The 17,940-nt window shown below is 39.5% G+C and overlaps 2 protein-coding genes across 2 annotated transcripts in view; both read left to right on the forward strand.

Annotated features, from left to right (window-relative positions):
* The window catches only part of LOC133547200 (gastrula zinc finger protein XlCGF28.1-like), an 11,233-nt gene extending 4,476 nt beyond the window's left edge, over positions 1 to 6,757 (forward strand). The window contains exon 2 of the mRNA XM_061893001.1: positions 971 to 6,757. Coding sequence (XP_061748985.1) covers positions 1,006 to 2,277 — 1,272 coding nt within the window. The 5' untranslated portion in view covers positions 971 to 1,005 and the 3' untranslated portion in view covers positions 2,278 to 6,757. The remainder of the gene's footprint in view (positions 1 to 970) is intronic.
* A 1,456-nt stretch (positions 6,758 to 8,213) lies between these two features.
* On the forward strand, positions 8,214 to 16,868 carry LOC133535370 (zinc finger protein 90 homolog). The gene is made up of 2 exons (XM_061875155.1): positions 8,214 to 8,686; positions 15,865 to 16,868. The coding sequence occupies exons 1-2, from the start codon at positions 8,503 to 8,505 to the stop codon at positions 16,629 to 16,631; spliced, it is 951 nt and encodes a 316-aa protein (XP_061731139.1). The 5' UTR covers positions 8,214 to 8,502; the 3' UTR covers positions 16,632 to 16,868.
* Positions 16,869 to 17,940: the final 1,072 nt, after the last annotated feature.

The raw sequence follows: 17,940 nt of genomic DNA on the forward strand, positions 1-17,940 counted from the left end.
AAACCACCGCTGTCAAACTGAAGGCCCGGGGGCCACACCTGGCCCGCCAAATCATTTTATCTGGAACCACAAACACCTGGAAGTGATATGTGTCAATAAAGTACTTCATTTTTTCTCACTAAATGTCATGGATTTTTTGCACCTTGACAGAAAAAATATATGTACTGTAGAGATGCGCGGTTTGCGGTCCCATCCACGGAGGCCGCGGATAAACCGCGGGTCGGGCGGGTGACATGGCGATAAAATAGATTTTAATTCGATTTGGGCGGGTGGCGGTTGAACCATCCGAAAATATTTGATATACATGGTTCTGGGATCGGTATCCTTTGCCATTCAAAGAGCCATTTAAAACCCGTGTCACAAAGCGAAGACGACAATAGGAGACGCTAATATTCTCTAGCATGACTGCCGGCAGTCACCCAGTTAATAAGTATTAGGGCGTGCTATGAAGCCTTTGACTTTGTCGCCCTCTACAACATGTACGATCTGCTCGTCAGTCCAGCATCATGTTGTGTGTGACTTCTGCAGCAACACGCACACGACTGCAAGGCATACTGGGTGACACAGAGTACACTAATGGTTGTGATATAAACCATTTTAACAAATACCCACAATCCTTTGTATCCATGACACACCTTGACTATTTTATACACCCCGCTAGCAGCAACCTTCTCAGTGTGAAGATGAACTATCTTGTCTTTGCAGTCTATTGAAAAGGATTTGTTGTATTCTCTTTTTATTTAGCATTTACACAACCTGACAACTTCACTGCTTTTGGGGTTTGTACATGAACATTTCATTTTTACTTCACTTAGTTTGAGTTACCTACTCAGCGGACTATATGTATGTCGTAAATATTCAAATCAACGTTTTTTAGAGCAATGTCTGACAGTATTTATTTTTAAGTTGTTTACATAAGAAGATATGAAGACAATGTGTCATGTGACTTTTGTGTTTTGGTGGCCTGCAGACGTGGGTGAAGAACAGCAGTAGTGGACCTCCCAGATGGAGCACATGAAAGAGGAACAGGTGGCGCCACAGCCCCCTCACATTAAAGAGGAAAAGGCGGAGCCACACACCCCCCACTTTAAAGAGGAAGAGACGGAGCCACAGCCCCCTTACATTAAAGAGGAAGAAGAGGAATGCAGCGTTAGTCAGGGTGGCGACCATCTTGAAGGACTGGAGGACTTCCCAGTTGTTTGTGTGATTGTGAAGGGTGAAGAAGAAGAGGACAAAGGTGAAAGTGAGGAGAAGGGAGAGGCGGAGAAACCAAGCAGCAGCTCAACTCAACACATGACAAGAGAAGGTGATGGTGGAGGATCACAAGCAGACTTAGCTCAACTCTCAGAGAGCGAGGAGACGACGTCTCACTCCGCTGACACTGATGAAGATGAAGAGTGTGGTAGGAGGCGTCACCCTGACAACACACGCTCGAAATGCTCTCAGTGTGACAAAACCTTTGTGAGCTTGGGAAATCTGAAGAGACACATGAGAAGTCACACCGGCGAGAAACCATTTGTGTGCTCCGTTTGCGGTAAGAGATTCTCCCAGAAGGTGCACTGGAGAGCACACATGGGAACACACGCCAGAGAGAAACTATGTTCCTGGCCCGGCTGCAACAAACGTGTGTGTGACAGCTTGGCGTTGGACCGGCACATGAGGACGCACACTGAAGTACAAGCACACTCCTGCTCAGTCTGCGACAGACGTTTTGACGAGCGTGCAGAATTGGATCGACACGTGAGAAGACACAGTGAAAAAAAACCCTTCCCCTGTTCAATCTGCGGTTTAGGTTACGGACGAAAGGCCGATTTGAATGTCCACCTCAGGTTGCACACCGGGGAAAAAACCTTTTCCTGTACAATCTGCGGCGTAGGTTTTGTGAGAAACGCGGACCTGACGGTGCACGTGAGACGACACACCGGCCAAAAGCCCTTTTCCTGCTCGGTGTGCGGTTTGAGTTTCCTAAGAAATGGCTATTTGAAAATACACATGAGGAGACACACTGGAGAAAAACCCTTTTGCTGCTCGAGCTGCAACAAGTGTTTCCGTGACCAGACCAACCTTGTCAAACACATGAGAACGCACACTGGCCAGAAACCATATTCCTGCTCAAGCTGCAACAAAAGCTTTGGTGAACAAAAATACTTGGTAAAACACATGAGGATCCACACTGGAGAGAAAGTGTTTAGTTGTGCTGAGTGTGGTGAAAGATTCTCTTATAAATACCAGCTCAACAAACACTCCTGTGTCGCCGACAACAGCGGCAGTAAATGAAGCTGCAGGCTTTCGAAAAACTTTGGTGACTTTTACTTTCAGTTTTTTTTTACCAACACCAGCAGATTTAACACATTTAATGTATGTGTTGCGTAACAATCGGTTTAATTGTCTTCTACCATTTCAAATTGAATGAAAGATTTTGAAAGTTTCCCAAAAACTATTTTTAGTCGCATTTCCTGTGCTTAAAACTACATAAAAATGTTAACTCAATCAAGATGATTGAAGCCCTCCCTTCTCACACATTGAACCATTCCACACTACTGCACATGTGCAGACTTGCTTCAGGAAGACCCACTGAAACTAAAATGTTAAAGGGGAACATTATCAGCAGACCTATGTAAGCGTCAATATATACCTTGATGGTGCAGAAAAAAGACCATCTATTTTTTTAACCGATTTCCGAACTCTAAATGGGTGAATTTTGGCGAGTTAAACGCCTTTCTGTTTATCGCGCTGGAGGCGATGACGTCAGAATGTGACGTCGCCGAGGTAACACACCCACCATTTTCATTTTCAACACATTACAAACACCGGGTCTCAGCTCTGTTATTTTCCGTTTTTTTGACTATTTCTTGGAACCTTGGAGACATCATGCCTGGTGGGTGTGTTGTCGGAGGGTGTAACAACACTAACAGGGAGGGATTCAAGTTGCACCACTGGCCCCAAGATGCCAAAGTGTCTGCCGCCAGACCCCATTGAATGTGCCAGAGTGTCTCCACATTTGACCGGCGGTGCTAAAGCAGACATGGAACAGAGATGTATGGATAACCTGCAGATGCATTTGCAACTATATTACGTTTCCTTCCACCCACATTTAATGCGAAACAAACACTTACCAATCGACAGATTTAAGTTGCTCCAGTGTCAAAAGATGCGAAAGTCCTGATCGTTTGGTCCGCACATTTTACCGGCGATGCTAACGCAGCTATTCGGCCATGCTATGGCTATGAATAGCGTCAATAGCTATTTGCTCAATAGCTTCAGTTTCTTCTTCAATACTTTCATACTCCATCCATCTGTTTCAATACATGCGTAATCTGTTGAATCGCTTAAGTCGCTGAAATCCGAGTTTGAATCCGAGCTAATGTCGCTATATCTTGCTGTGGTATTCCCATTGTTTGTTTACATTGGCAGCACTGTGTGACGTCACAGGGAAATGGCCAGTGTCTTCGCAGAGAGCGAAAATAAGGCACTTTAAAGCTTTATTTAGGGATATTCCGAGACCGGTAAAATTTGGAAAAAAACTTCAAAAAATACAACAAGCCACTGGGAACTGATTTTTATTGTTTTTAACCCTTTTGAAATTGTGATAATGTTCCCCTTTAAGGCAGTTGTGAGAGGCATCAGTGATACTTTTCATGGCAAATATTTGAGTACTAAAGCGCAGGTGAGACCTGGCAGGTCAACAGTCTTCTCTCGTTCAAACCTTTAGGAGCTCTCTTTTTCCCACCAGTCACACACTTTCCGTCTTCACAATAAAAGTGCGGGCGCCTCACATCTGATCGTACAGTATTCTATGCTGACGATACGGAAAAAGGCAGATATCGATGTATTTCTAGTGTTGGTATTGAATTATTGATACTTTTGACAAAACTTTTAAAGAATAAAGTTTATATTATCATTATTTCTACTCAGAGCACACACACAAAATAATGAAAATGTTCTGCGGCTCAAATCTTTCTGCGATGTTCCAACTCTAAAACAACCAAGATCCTTTTGTTTCTGCAATGAAAATTTTACCGAAATCAAGCAATCAGTCATTAAATATAATTTTTTTAAAGTAAAGTAATTAAGTAATAAAACCATGAAGACAATACAAAAACGAAGTTCGAATGTATAAAAAGTGTCATGACTCGACATATATCACATTCCAAACAATTTTATATTAAAGATGTTGATTTTTGTGATAATGTTCTAAAAAATACATGTAAAGAATTCCCTTTACTGAAGTAGAGTACAAATATATTTATTATGTATCGATTTCTCACTCAAATTCAAAGAACACAAATTAGGATTATTAATAAATTTCACTTTACTAATGTTTTATTGAAAAATGCTAATAACATTGTCATATCTGTGTGATCATGTTTTGTTTTAGTCATGTTTTGTTTTTGGACTCTTTGTGCACTATTGTTTGTTTTGTCACCGTAGCAACCCATTAGTTTTCACCTGTCCTCATGTCACGCACCTGTCTCACGTTTTGCACTCGCACACCTGTTTTCACTAATCACCACAGCACTATTTAAACCTGTAGTTGCCAGGTAGTCAGCCTGGCGACTTTACCTTTACCCACATCATGCCATGCTACCTCTACTTCATGCCATGCCCTGCCTGTCACTCATACTGTCCATAGTTTCCCTCCTGCCCATGCCACGTAAGTTTTTGATTTTTATGTCACAGTTATCGAGTATTTCCTTTTGTCCATAGTTCTGCCTTTGTGCTAGTTTTTGTTTTCATTAGTCACGTTTGCTTTCCGCCATTGTGAGCGCCTTTTGTTAGCTTCATTTTTTTTGTAGTTTGTTAGTGTTAAAATAAAATTTGTACTTACATTCACGTCTTGCCCGCGCCAACTTTCCTTTGCCTTCTGGAGAAACAAACCCTCAAGTCCACGTATTGTCACATATTATAGAAAATGTCCATCTTTTTTATTTTTAAAGACAGTGTTTTTATCTATTTATGAGAGCCAGAAGTATAAATATTTACCAGAGCAGATATCACATTAGTTGGGTACCAATATGATACATCTTTTATTTTATCTTAACAACATATCCAAAAATGCTTAATAAATCCAACCCATTTTTCACGCAATATCAGTGCCTAACACACATGTCCACTTCCTGTTCTTCATTTGTACCACAATTGACTTTCATAATTTGTAAACTCAACACTTCTCTTCATAAATAGTTAAGTCAGTCATAAGATGAATAACATCATATTTTCAATAAATGCATTGTGTTTATTCCATTTCTTCTTCCTCTGTAAACATTTGTAGTTTGAACAAATTCTTATATCCATTCCCTAATTGAATTCCACATAAAGGTTTTAAGTGTTGTGCATGCATGCAAGTGTTTTTTCTCTCAGTTTATATTATTCCACTTTTCTTGAGAAGAATTGTCTAGCAGGTTTTAATTGGATTTGTACGTAACTTTAATTGTTTGCAAATGCACCAAATCATTGAATTTTAATATTTTGGATTGAATAAATAGTGCTTGTGTGTTCTCGATGTCAAACATTATGTTTTATTATAACTGATCTTTGTTTTAATAACAAAGTTAGTGAATGAAGTGGACTTTTCTAATAATTTCCCATATTTCTGCACAATCCCTCAGATATGTAACACTAGCGAGCAGTAGACAATATGAAGTCATTTTTGGTCCAGAAAATATTTAGTTTTATTCATTATTGACGTATTTATTGTCACTTTATGTTGTACAATATTTGTATGAGATTTCCAGTTATTTTACCATCTTTTATCACCCCCAAAAATATAAATAATTGTACTCTGTTTATTTGTGTTTCACTTTCTCTTCTTCTGTTACCAAATGTTAAGTTCCACTCTTCTACTCCAAAAAGGACCCACAGACAAGTCACAGTTTTTAATTGATCAACTTTTTATTTTCCAACATGAAGCGTTGTTGCTTTCATTTCAGTTGATCTTCCAACAATCATCAGTAGCTTGTCAAGTTTTAAAGCCCAGAAAGAGAGATTTTAACAATCAAATGACACAGCTATTTTCAAACATTGTTTTACAAATGCTTTTAAACCTGTGAATAATGTTTCAAACTTTCTACATCATGTTTGAACTTTTAGCAAGACTTAAACATGATTTCATCCTTTAACTTTGCATTCATCTCTTCTACTTCTAACTTTAAACATTAAACCATAAGCTTTGACTTAAAACCTTTTAACTTTAACCATCTGCTATTACAACTTAAGCTTAAACCATTTAACATTTGAACTTAAGCTTTAAATGTTCACGTGTCAAAGCCAGAATGTTGTCATTGGTGAAAGTTTCATGCGGTGGTTGAAGTTGAAAGAAAGAAAAGAGGAGAGTTGAGTAAGCAAATGAAGAAAGTTGCAGGTTCAACTGAAGCTTATCAAAGTCAACATGTGGATGTCGATGATAAGAAGAAGAAGCACATTGAGCCACCAAAATGGATACATGGATGATACAACAGAGGATTGGGAGAATGTCATGTGGTCAGATGAAACCAAAATAGAACTTTTTGGTATAAACTCAACTGGTGGTGTTTGGAGGAAGAAGAATACTGAGTTGCATCCCAAGAACACCATACCTACTGTGAAGCATGGGGGTGGAAACATCATGCTTTGGGGCTGTTTTTCTGCTAAGGGGACAGGACGACTGATCCGTGTTAAGGAAAGAATGAATGGGGCCATGTATCCTGAGATTTGGAGCCAAAACCTCCTTCCATCAGTGAGAGCTTTGAATGGTTGACCAAATACTTATTTTCCACCATCATTTACTAATAAATTCTTTAAAATTCCTACAATGTGAATTCCTGGATTTTTTTTCTTCACATTCTGTCTCTCACAGTTGAAGTGTACCTATGATGAAAATGACAGACCTCTGTCATCATTTTAAGTGGGAGAACTTGCACAATCGCTGGCTGACTAAATACTTGTTTGCCCCACTGTATGTATATGTATATATATATATATATATGTATATATATATATATATATATATATATATATATATATATATATATCTATATTATATCCATCCATCCATTTTCTATCACTTGTTCCCTTTGGGGCCGCGGGTGGTGCTGGTACCTATCTCAGCTACAATCGGGTGGAAGGCGGAGTACACCCTGGACAAGTCGCCAACTCATCGCAGACCAACACAGATAGACAGACAACATTCACACACTAGGGACCATTTAGTGTTGCCAATCAACCTATCCCCAGGTGCATTTCTTTGGAGGTGGGAGGGAGCCGGAGTACCCGGAGGGAACCCACGCAGTCATGGGGAGAACATGCAAACTCCACACAGAAAGATACCGAGCCCGGGATTAAACCCAGGACTAATCAGGACCTTCGTATTGTGAGGCAGACGCACTAATCCCTCCTCCACCGTGCTGCCCATATATGTATATATATATATATATATATATATATATATATATATATATATATATATATATATATATATTCATATATATATATATATATATATATATATATGTATGTATATATATATATATATATATGTATATATATATATATATGTATGTATGTATATATATATATATATATATATATGTATGTATATAGGTGTCATTACACACTTAACTTTCTTATCTTTCATCACTTTTAGGAACACCTATGATTGATTATTTTAAACTTTTATTAGTAGATTGCACAGTACAGAACATATTAAATGGTAACACCTCAATAAGTTTTTCAACTTGTTTAATCGTACTTACCAGCCTTGACACCTCAGAATTAGGGAGATATTCAAAAGGCCAACTGTGTGTGTGTGTGTGTGTGTGTGTGTGTGTGTGTGTGTGTGTGTGTGTGTGTGTGTATATACGTATATATATATATATATATATATATATATATATATATATATATATATATATATATATATATATATATATATATACATATATATATATATATATATATATATATATATATATGTATATACACACACACACACACACACATCCCCAGTTGGCCTTTTGAATATCTCCCTACTTCTGAGGTGTCAAGGCTGGTAAGTACGATTAAACAAGTTGAAAAACTTATTGGGGTGTTACCATTTAGTGGTCAATTGTACGGAATATGTACTGTACTGTGCAATCTACTAATAAAAGTTTCAATTAATCAATCATAGGTGTTCCTGAAAGTGATGAAAGATAAGAAAGTTAAGTGTGTAATGACACCTTCTCACCACAGATGGCAGTAATGCTAGAATGCACTTGCTGCTTCTTGTCTACCGGAAAAGGAAACAAGGTCAAGAAAACAACGCAGCAAGAAGGTTCGGTTGAGCGTTTGTTCTTTCGTTAAATGACATTTATGTGATGATAATATTAAATGAGAGACGGCACCTTCTTAATCATCCGTGTCGGGATAAACTCTGCTTAGCGTCACTTTGAAGCTTCTCATGCTAGCTTAGCTGGCTAGCTGCTAAGAAAGAGACAAAGCGGAAGTGATCGACACGTCGCTAAAGTGTGAGTTTAAAGTGTGAAAATGTGCAAAGTAGAAATGCTGAGAGTGTTGGTGAAGCAGCGACTAACTGCTGCTGTGGAAGAAATATTTGTAGTGTTAGAAAGAACCATAGCAGAATACGAGGAGGAACTTTCTAGAAGAAAAGAGGAGAACGAGCGACAACGTCAACTACTGGACGCTCTTTTCAACAAACATCAACAAACAGGTTTGTTTACTTCCTTTTTCATTAATTTAGTCCTTTGTTTACGCTTTAAAATTCCGATGTTTCCCGAGCGAGGTGCATTGTCGTGATGTATCGGAACATGCACCCATCCAGGGTTAGTGTGGGATCGATACACGCGGGATTAGATCGATACTTTTCTTCTATTTTTATTTTCATAAATGTTTTTTGTTGTTGTTCACATTGTAGCGGCTGGGCTACGGTGGTCTTAGCCAATGGCTGTGGCTGGGGGGCGGGACTTCCGGCCTGTCCATATTGGATTGTGGTTTATTATCTGTTGGCTGTGATGGAATTTGGGACTTTTTATGGCCAAAAGTCAGTCATGCTAATTTTGCTAGTTTCATACCGTGAGGTAAATGTTTGCATAGTAAGTTAGTTTGCTGTAGAGTGCTCAAAATACTTATTTTGGGGTGTTTCTTTACACAGCATAATGCATTTGTTATTGTAGTATGCTACAATGTCAATAATAAATGGGTTGTACTTGTTTAGCACTTTTCTACCTTCAAGGTACTCAAAGCGCTTTGACAATTGTGTGTAATTGACTGCTTTAATGTAAGCATCCTTCCTGCTTGTGTGTTTTCAGTTTGACCCTTTTTACGGTCAATAAACTGGTGGACAAGTAGACCTTTTCTTCATCAAACACTGAAGAAAAGGTGTTGGGCTAAAGCCAATATATTTGTATACATTGAGGGCGGCACAGCACCATTCTACCGTCCAGAGGCAAAACCCAGTAACTCAATTTTGGTCAAAACTGAGCTGATAATAATTTTGGAGTTCCTAGGTGATATGCTTTACATTAGTGTATGCGATATTGTCCTTTTTTCCGTAAGTAAGCTGTTATGCGCGTGGCAGGACCTAGCAACTACCACGTAACCGCGTAGATACAACAGAAAAACCTAGTATCTCAAGGGACCAATTGGAGCTTCTTTGTCAGTCGCCTTATTGTCTTTAATGAGACATTTGCAGGAATGGGGGCCGACGGTCAAGCGGATCATGTGATATTATGGCAGGAGGGGATATCCATGGCTCAATCGGCAAGAAAATGAAAGCTGAAGCAAACATCGATACGTTTGATGACTTTGTAGATCTTTGTAAGACAGCATCCAAGATAGATTGGTTTTCCTTTGTTTTCTCAAAATCAGCTAGATGTGAGTTACTAGGTTTTGCCTTTGGACAGGGGCATCGGGGTAGCACATGCTGGACCAGAACTGGGCACATTGACAGAAAAAACTGTGTGTATAAGTGATCTGTGCACATCTGCCGTTTGGCCGCCTTTTTTCTAGGAACACTAATGCCGAAAGTCACAAAGTCCCATAGAGTTCTAAAAATGTTCTGACGGACCGCCTCAAAAAAACGGAATGGAATTTTACAGTTTTTTTGCTGAATGGGACCCCCAAAACGTACATGGAAATGAAGAAAGTGGGATTTACAATATTAACTATGAACAATAAAATATCCTGAATATTAATTATAGTGTGAGCAATTGTAAGCTTTAGGCTTTTAAAACTGTAAAATAACTTAAAACAGTGGTTTTCAAATGGGGGGACTTGAAGGTATGCCAAGGGGTACGTGAGATTTTTTTTAAATATTCTAAAAATAGCAACAATTCAAAAATCCTTTATAAATACATTTATTGAATGATACTTCAACAAAATATGAATGTAAGTTCATAAACTGTGAAAAGAAATGCAACAATGCAATATTTAGTGAAGTGAAGTGAATTATATTTATATAGCGCTTTTCTCTAGTGACTCAAAGCGCTTTACATAGTGAAAGCCAATATCTAAGTTACATTTAAAGCAGTGTGGGTGGCACTGGGAGCAGGTGGGTAAAGTGTCTTGCCCAAGGACATAACGGCAGTGACTAGGATGGCGGAGGTGGGAATCGAACCTGCAACCCTCAAGTTGCTGGCACGGCCACTCTACCAACCGAGCTATTAATGTTGACGGCTAGATTTTTTGTGGACATGTTCCATAAATATTGATGTTGATGATTCATTTTTTTGTGAAGAAATGTTTAGAAGTAAGTTGATGAATCCAGATGGATCTCTATTACAATCCCCAAAGAGGGCACTTTAAGTTGATGATTACTTCTATGTGGAGAAATCTGCATTTATAATTGAATCACTTGCTTATTTTTACACAAGTTTTTACTCATTTTTATAACTTTTTTTCCAAATAGTTGAAGAAAGACCACTACAAATGAGCAATATTTTGCACTGTTATACAATTTAATAAATCAGAAACTGATGACATAATGCTGTATTTTATTTCTTTATCTCTTTTTTTCAACCAAAAATGCTTTGCTGTGATTAGGGGGTACTTGAATTAAAAAATGTTCACAGGGGGTACATCACTGAAAAAAGGTTGAGAACCACTGACTTAAAACATGCATTACCTCTCCAGTTTGTGAGCAAATAATGGTATTTATGGGGACATATTTAAATATGAAATGTTTGATCCTATTGTGTCTCCCTGTAATGTTTGATCCTGTTCCATCTCCCTTTAATGTTGGATCCTGTTCTGTCTCCCTGTAATGTTTGATCCTGTTCTGTCTCCCTTTAATGTTGGATCCTGTTCTGTCTCCCTGTAATGTTTGATCCTGTTCTGTCTCCCTGTAATGTTTGATCCTGGTCCGTCTCCCTGTAATGTTTGATCCTGTTCCATCTCCCTTTAATGTTGGATCCTGTTCTGTCCCCCTGTAATGTTTGATCCTGTTCTGTCTCCCTGTATGTTTGATCCTGTTCTGTCTCCCTGTAATGTTTGATCCTGTTCCGTCTCCCTGTAATGTTTGATCCTGTTCTGTCTCCCTGTAATGTTTGATCCTGTTCTGTCTCCCTGTAATATTTGATCCTGTTCTGTCTCCCTGAAATGTTGGATCCTGTTCTGTCTCCCTGTAATGTTTGATCCTGTTCTGTCTCCCTGTAATCTTTGATCCTGTTCTGTCTCCCTGTAATGTTTGATCCTGATTCTGTCTCCCTGTAATGTTGGATCCTGTTCTGTCTCCCTGTAATGTTTGATCCTGTTCTGTCTCCCTGTAATCTTTGATCCTGTTCTGTCTCCCTGTAATGTTTGATCCTGATTCTGTCTCCCTGTAATGTTGGATCCTGTTCTGTCTCCCTGTAACGTTTGATCCTATTGTGTCTCCCTTTAATGTTTGATCCTGTTCTGTCTCCCTGTAATATTTGATCCTGTTCTGTCTCCCTGAAATGTTGGATCCTGTTCTGTCTCCCTGTAATGTTTGATCCTGTTCTGTCTCCCTGTAATCTTTGATCCTGTTCTGTCTCCCTGTAATGTTCGATCCTGATTCTGTCTCCCTGTAATGTTGGATCCTGTTCTGTCTCCCTGTAACGTTTGATCCTATTGTGTCTCCCTGTAATGTTTGATCCTGTTCCATCTCCCTTTAATGTTGGATCCTGTTCTGTCTCCCTGTAATGTTTGATCCTGTTCTGTCTCCCTGTAATGTTTGATCCTGTTCTGTCTCCCCTGTAATGTTTGATCCTGTTCTGTCTCCCTGTAATGTTGGATCCTGTTCTGTTTCCCTGTAATGTTGGATCCTCTTCTGTCTCCCTGTTATGTTTGATCCTGTTCTGTCTCCCTGTAATGGTTGATCCTGTTCTGTCTCCCTGTAATGTTGGATCTTGTTCTGTCTCCCTTTAATGTTTGATCCTGTTCTGTCTCCCTGTTATGTTTGATCCTGTTCTGTTTCCCTGTAATGGTTGATCCTGTTCTGTCTCCCTGTAATGTTGGATCTTGTTCTGTCTCCCTTTAATGTTTGATCCTGTTCTGTCTCCCTGTAATGTTTGATCCTGTTCTGTCTCCCTGTAATGTTTGATCCTGTTCTGTCTCCCTGTAATATTTGATCCTGTTCTGTCTCCCTGAAATGTTGGATCCTGTTCTGTCTCCCTGTAATGTTTGATCCTGTTCTGTCTCCCTGTAATGTTTGATCCTGTTCTGTCTCCCTGTAATGTTTGATCCTGTTCTGTCTCTCTGTAATGTTGGATCCTGTTCTGTTTCCCTGTAATGTTGGATCCTCTTCTGTCTCCCTGTTATGTTTGATCCTGTTCTGTTTCCCTGTAATGGTTGATCCTGTTCTGTCTCCCTGTAATGTTGGATCTTGTTCTGTCTCCCTTTAATGTTTGATCCTGTTCTGTCTCCCTGTTATGTTTGATCCTGTTCTGTTTCCCTGTAATGGTTGATCCTGTTCTGTCTCCCTGTAATGTTGGATCTTGTTCTGTCTCCCTTTAATGTTTGATCCTGTTCTGTCTCCCTGTAATGTTTGATCCTGTTCTGTCTCCCTGTAATGTTTGATCCTGTTCTGTCTCCCTGTAATGTTTGATCCTGTTCCGTCTCCCTGTAATGTTTGATCCTGTTCTGTCTCCCTGTAATGTTGGATCTTGTTCTGTCTCCCTTTAATGTTTGATCCTGTTCTGTCTCCCTGTAATGTTTGATCCTGTTCTGTCTCCCTGTAATGTTTGATCCTGTTCTGTCTCCCTGTAATGTTTGATCCTGTTCCGTCTCCCTGTAATGTTTGATCCTGTTCTGTTTCCCTGTAATGTTTAATCCTGTTTTGTTTCCCTGTAAATAACTTCTTACCATTAACGCAAATTCTTGAACAGTTGCAGTAGAAAACGGATGGATGGATTAAAAATGCATGACAATGTTTTATAATTTGAACATTATTTTTAACACTGTAATTACAAGTGGAATTATTCATTACTTATCATGTTAAGCAATGTCAGCTAAGATTTATCAGAGAGCCAGATGCAGTCATCAAAAGAGCCACATCTGGCTCTAGAGCCATAGGTTCCCTACCCCTGACCTATAGACTACTTTCGTAGAACTTCTCGACTCCTTTTGTAGAACCTATGGACTCATTTTGTAGGACCTACAGACTACTTTAGTTGAACCTATAGACTACTTTAGTAGAACCTATATACTACTTTTGTAGAACCTATTTACTACTTTTGTAGAACCTATAGACTACTTTTGTAGAACCTATAGACTACTTTTGTAGACCTATAGACTACATTTGTAGAACCTATAGACTCATTTGGTAGGACCTATAGACTCATTTTGTAGGATTGATTGCTTGAGACATTTATTAGTATGATTGATACTTTTATTAGTAGATTGCACAGTACAGTACATATTCCGTACAATTGACCACTAAATGCTAACACCCCAATACGTTTTTCAACTCGTTTCAATCAATCAATCAATGTTTACTTATATAACCCTAAATCACTAGTGTCTCAAAGGGCTGCACAAACCACTAGGACATCCTCGGTAGGCCCACATAAGGGCAAGGAAAACTCACACCCAGTGGGACGTCGGTGACAATGATGACTATGAGAACCTTGTTTAATTTAATTCATGGTACAAATATATACTATCAACATAATACAGTCATCACACAAGTTAATCATCATAGTATGTACATTGAATTATTGACATTATTTACAATCCGGGGGGTGGGATGAGGAGCTTTGGTTGATATCAGAACTTCAGTCATCAACAATTGCATCAACAGAGAAATGTGGACATTGAAACAGTGTAGGTGTGACTTAGTAGGATATGTACAGCCAGCAGAGAACATAGTGACCTACTGACTACTTTTGTTGAACCTATAAACTACTTTTGTAGAATCTATAGACTACTTTAGTAGAATCTATAGACTACTTTTGTAGAAGCTATAGGCGAGCTCGTCCGCCTACTTAATAAGCAAGATACACGAAGAATGCACTCTCATGGATGTCCTCAGCACACTGCTCAGCTACTAACTGTACAACTTAACCACCCAAACTAGCAGATGCGACCACAAAAAGAAAGTTACATGAGTTAAAGTTACATGCCTTCTATATGTACAACTGTATTTAAACAAGACGGTGGCCAAGTCACCAATTGTGCACACTCGGCGTAATTATACACAATTTAGAATATATTTCTGCATATAACTATTTTAGTCAGATTCATTCAACATTTACATCAATTATACAATTTCAGCTAAAATAATAATACCCAGTGAGGATTGTGTGAAATGTACTTCTTGAAATATTTATGGAGAGCACATCTTGTTTTTGAGCCAGCTTTTGATGTTGTTCAGTCCCAGCTGACTCAGCTGAGACCAGTGCAGAGAAATCTAAGGTCAGGTTCTTCCCAAACTGCCATTGAAGATTCCAAAACTATCCAGCGCTCATAAGGTTGAACTTGAAAAGGTCACCAAATGTAAGCACTTGGGGAATGTTATTGATGAGAATGTGTCCTCTACGTCACTCCTAGAAAAACTAGAAGCAAGTCCTAAACAAATGGTCACATGATACCTACCACTTGTAAGCCTTTGCTAGTCCATGGAGACTTTATCAGTCTGCAGATTTTCTCAAAGGACGGTTTTATTTACAAATGACTCCTCCCGATTGTAGCTGAGATAGGCGCCAGCGCCCCCCGCGACCCCAAAAGGGAATAAGCGGTAGAAAATGGATGGATGGATGGATGGACTCCTCGGTGTGGTTCCCCCTTATTTATCTTCTTTTACACATCTGACTACTTTCTTATTGCTAATTTGGGGTTTCTGGTGACTGGTATTTTGTCCCAACTCCACACGCGAGGATGAATGAGGTTGCGCCAAATCTACCTGTGGTGTTTTTTCTATAGCATGTGTCCCAATATTTGTATCTAAGTTATCACAAAACTTTGTGTTTCAATGAGTTCCCGGCGAGCAGACAAAAGCTGTCTTTGATCTACCAAGCAAAAGTCTTGTAAAACTCCACTGTGTAGGATGGGAAGCGACATGAAGTTGTCGGTTTCTTTGAAGTTTTGTCTTGCCCTGAGATCTACAAAGTGGAGAGGGAGCAGGACCTGACCCCCCCTCCAGGCACCTTTTCTTTGAAATGTTTTGTGACCCAAGGCAGGGGCTGTTTACGACCCCCCTTCCTTTAGAAACTGCCGTTGCCATGTAATCAGGGAAAGTCCAAATAAAAGAGGGGGCGTACCTTCTTTTGTCAGAGCGTGGTGTGAGACTGTACAAAGAGTACAGCCCAGACGTTTCTTCTCAATGAGCTAAATTGAATTCTGTCTCTGTTTAATTCCTTGCTTCTTGTCTGTTTAGTAGATGTCATTAGTGTTTCAACCTGACACATGCGTTTGTCTTCTTGTGTCCCGCAGCCGCCGGTGAGGAACATGTTTATCCTCGGCAGCAGGGGCGGAGCTCCAGGGTGGTGGAGGAGGAGGAGCCACAAGCCCCCCGCGTTAAAGAGGAAGAAGAGGAACACAGCATCAGTCAGGAAGAGCATGATGGACCGGTGGAGTTCCCGGTGATTGTGAAGAGTGAAGAAGATGAGGTCAAAGGTGAAAGAGAGGCGGAGCCTCCCGGCAGCAGCAGCTCAGGTCAACACATGACAAGAGAAGGTGAGGGTGGAGACTTGGCTCCACTCTCAGATAGTGACCACACCACGTCTGCCGACACGGACGAGGACTCCAAAGCCGAGGCGACGCACCTGAAATGTTCCCTTTGTGACAAAACCTTCGTCAAGAAGGTCAACCTGAAAAGACACGTGAGGATCCACACGGCGGAGAAACGCTTCATGTGCTCCTTCTGCGGCAAGAGGTTTTACCACAAGGGACATTTCGAGACGCACATGAGGACGCACACCGGAGAGAAACCCTTCTCCTGCTCGGTGTGCGGCAAGAGCTTCTCCCAGAAAATAACCCTGATCGCGCACGCCAGAACGCACACCGGAGAGAAACCGTTTTCCTGCTCGATGTGCGGCCAGAGATTCACGTACAGCACCAACCTGACCGCACACATCCGGATCCACACCGGGGAGAAACCTTTCAGCTGCTCCGTGTGCGGGATACGTTTTGCACGGAATTTTGATTTGAAAAAGCATGTGGCCAAACACACTGCTGCCAATAATGCTGCCAATGCTTGAAAGTCACTTCGCTTACATGTAAACATGTCGGTCCTTTCACATAAATGCAACATCGGACGCCTTTCAGACTACTCACTGAAAAAGTGTCCAGCTTTTAAAGGAACTTGGTAAGGAAAGGACAGTATTTACTCTGGAAGAAAAGTAAAGCAATGACTTGTAATGCTGCTCACTGACATCAAGACATGTGTGTTGTGATCCTCATGTGTCCAATAAACACTTTTACATTAGGGAATAAAAGTCAATAAACAATTATATTGCATATCATGTTTAACTAGATGAGGCAATTCATGAAGGAATGTGGTGTGAACGCTCCAATGCTGAAGTTGAAGTGAAATGCTGACAGAATGTAGTATGAATGGAAGAATAGTTCCAATGTTGAAGAGTTTGAATTTCCAGCAAAACGGGAATGTGGTTTGGAACTTGGGAAAGTGTTAGTTAGAATGTCCAGGATGAGTGGAATGTGTGGATGTTGGAATGCTTTGAATAGCTTAAAAATGTGGGAATTGCACAACTTGGAAACATGTCTCATTCCTTTCAATGGGAACTTCCTGGAAATTTGGGAAAAGGGAGATTTTTGGGGGGGAAATGAATAGAAGCATGAATGTCCTGAATGAGCTGAATTGGTTGGTGTTGGAATTGTTGAAATCGGTAAAGAAAAAAATGTTGACGTAGTAACAGTTTTGTAATTGAGAAGTTGTAGTATGGAATTGTGGGAAAATCGGGAATGTTTATAGTTCCTAAACTAAATTGTTTTTTTTGTCCTGACCAAGAAAAACATTTTGACAGTGGAACGGCTGAAATGGAATGAAAAAAAGAAAAGGTTTGAAAAACTAATTGGAAATAGAGTTTAAAAAACCCCAGGAATCCCTGGAAAAATGTAAGTGTGAATGTCCAGTTGAATGTTTTGAGAATAGAATGGTTTGAATCGGTTGAGAAATGTGGAAATTTAAAAAATGGTTAATTCATTTTGAATCAAGAAAATGAAAAAAAAATTATGGGAAATCCAGGAATTTTTTTTTAGCATTTTTGAAGTAGTTTACACAATTCCTAAACCGGTTTAATATTTCGAAGTTGAAAGAGTTTGAATCCGTTGAAAAATGTGGAAGCTGTGGAACTTTGAAGAATGTCTTATTGATTTCTATGGGAATTTCCAAAAAGTTTGGGAATTTCAGAAATAGAGGGATTTTTTTTTTGAAAATGGTAAAAAAAAAACTTGGATGGTCTGAATGAGTTAAAATGGTTGGTGTTGGAAGTTTTCAAAAAGGTCGAAAAATTTTGAAAAAGTAACATTTTTAATTGAGGAATTGCA

The sequence above is a fragment of the Nerophis ophidion genome, linkage group LG02, assembly GCF_033978795.1.
Source record: "Nerophis ophidion isolate RoL-2023_Sa linkage group LG02, RoL_Noph_v1.0, whole genome shotgun sequence".
Taxonomy (NCBI): domain Eukaryota; kingdom Metazoa; phylum Chordata; class Actinopteri; order Syngnathiformes; family Syngnathidae; genus Nerophis; species Nerophis ophidion.

Excerpts from the sequence above, each read along its gene's own strand:
- LOC133535370 (XM_061875155.1), top strand. The coding sequence starts at position 8,503 with ATGTGCAAAGTAGAAATGCTGAGAGTGTTGGTGAAGCAGCGACTAACT. Across the intron at positions 8,687-15,864 it reads CAACAAACATCAACAAACAG|CCGCCGGTGAGGAACATGTT; the intron begins GTTTGTTTACTT and ends TGTGTCCCGCAG.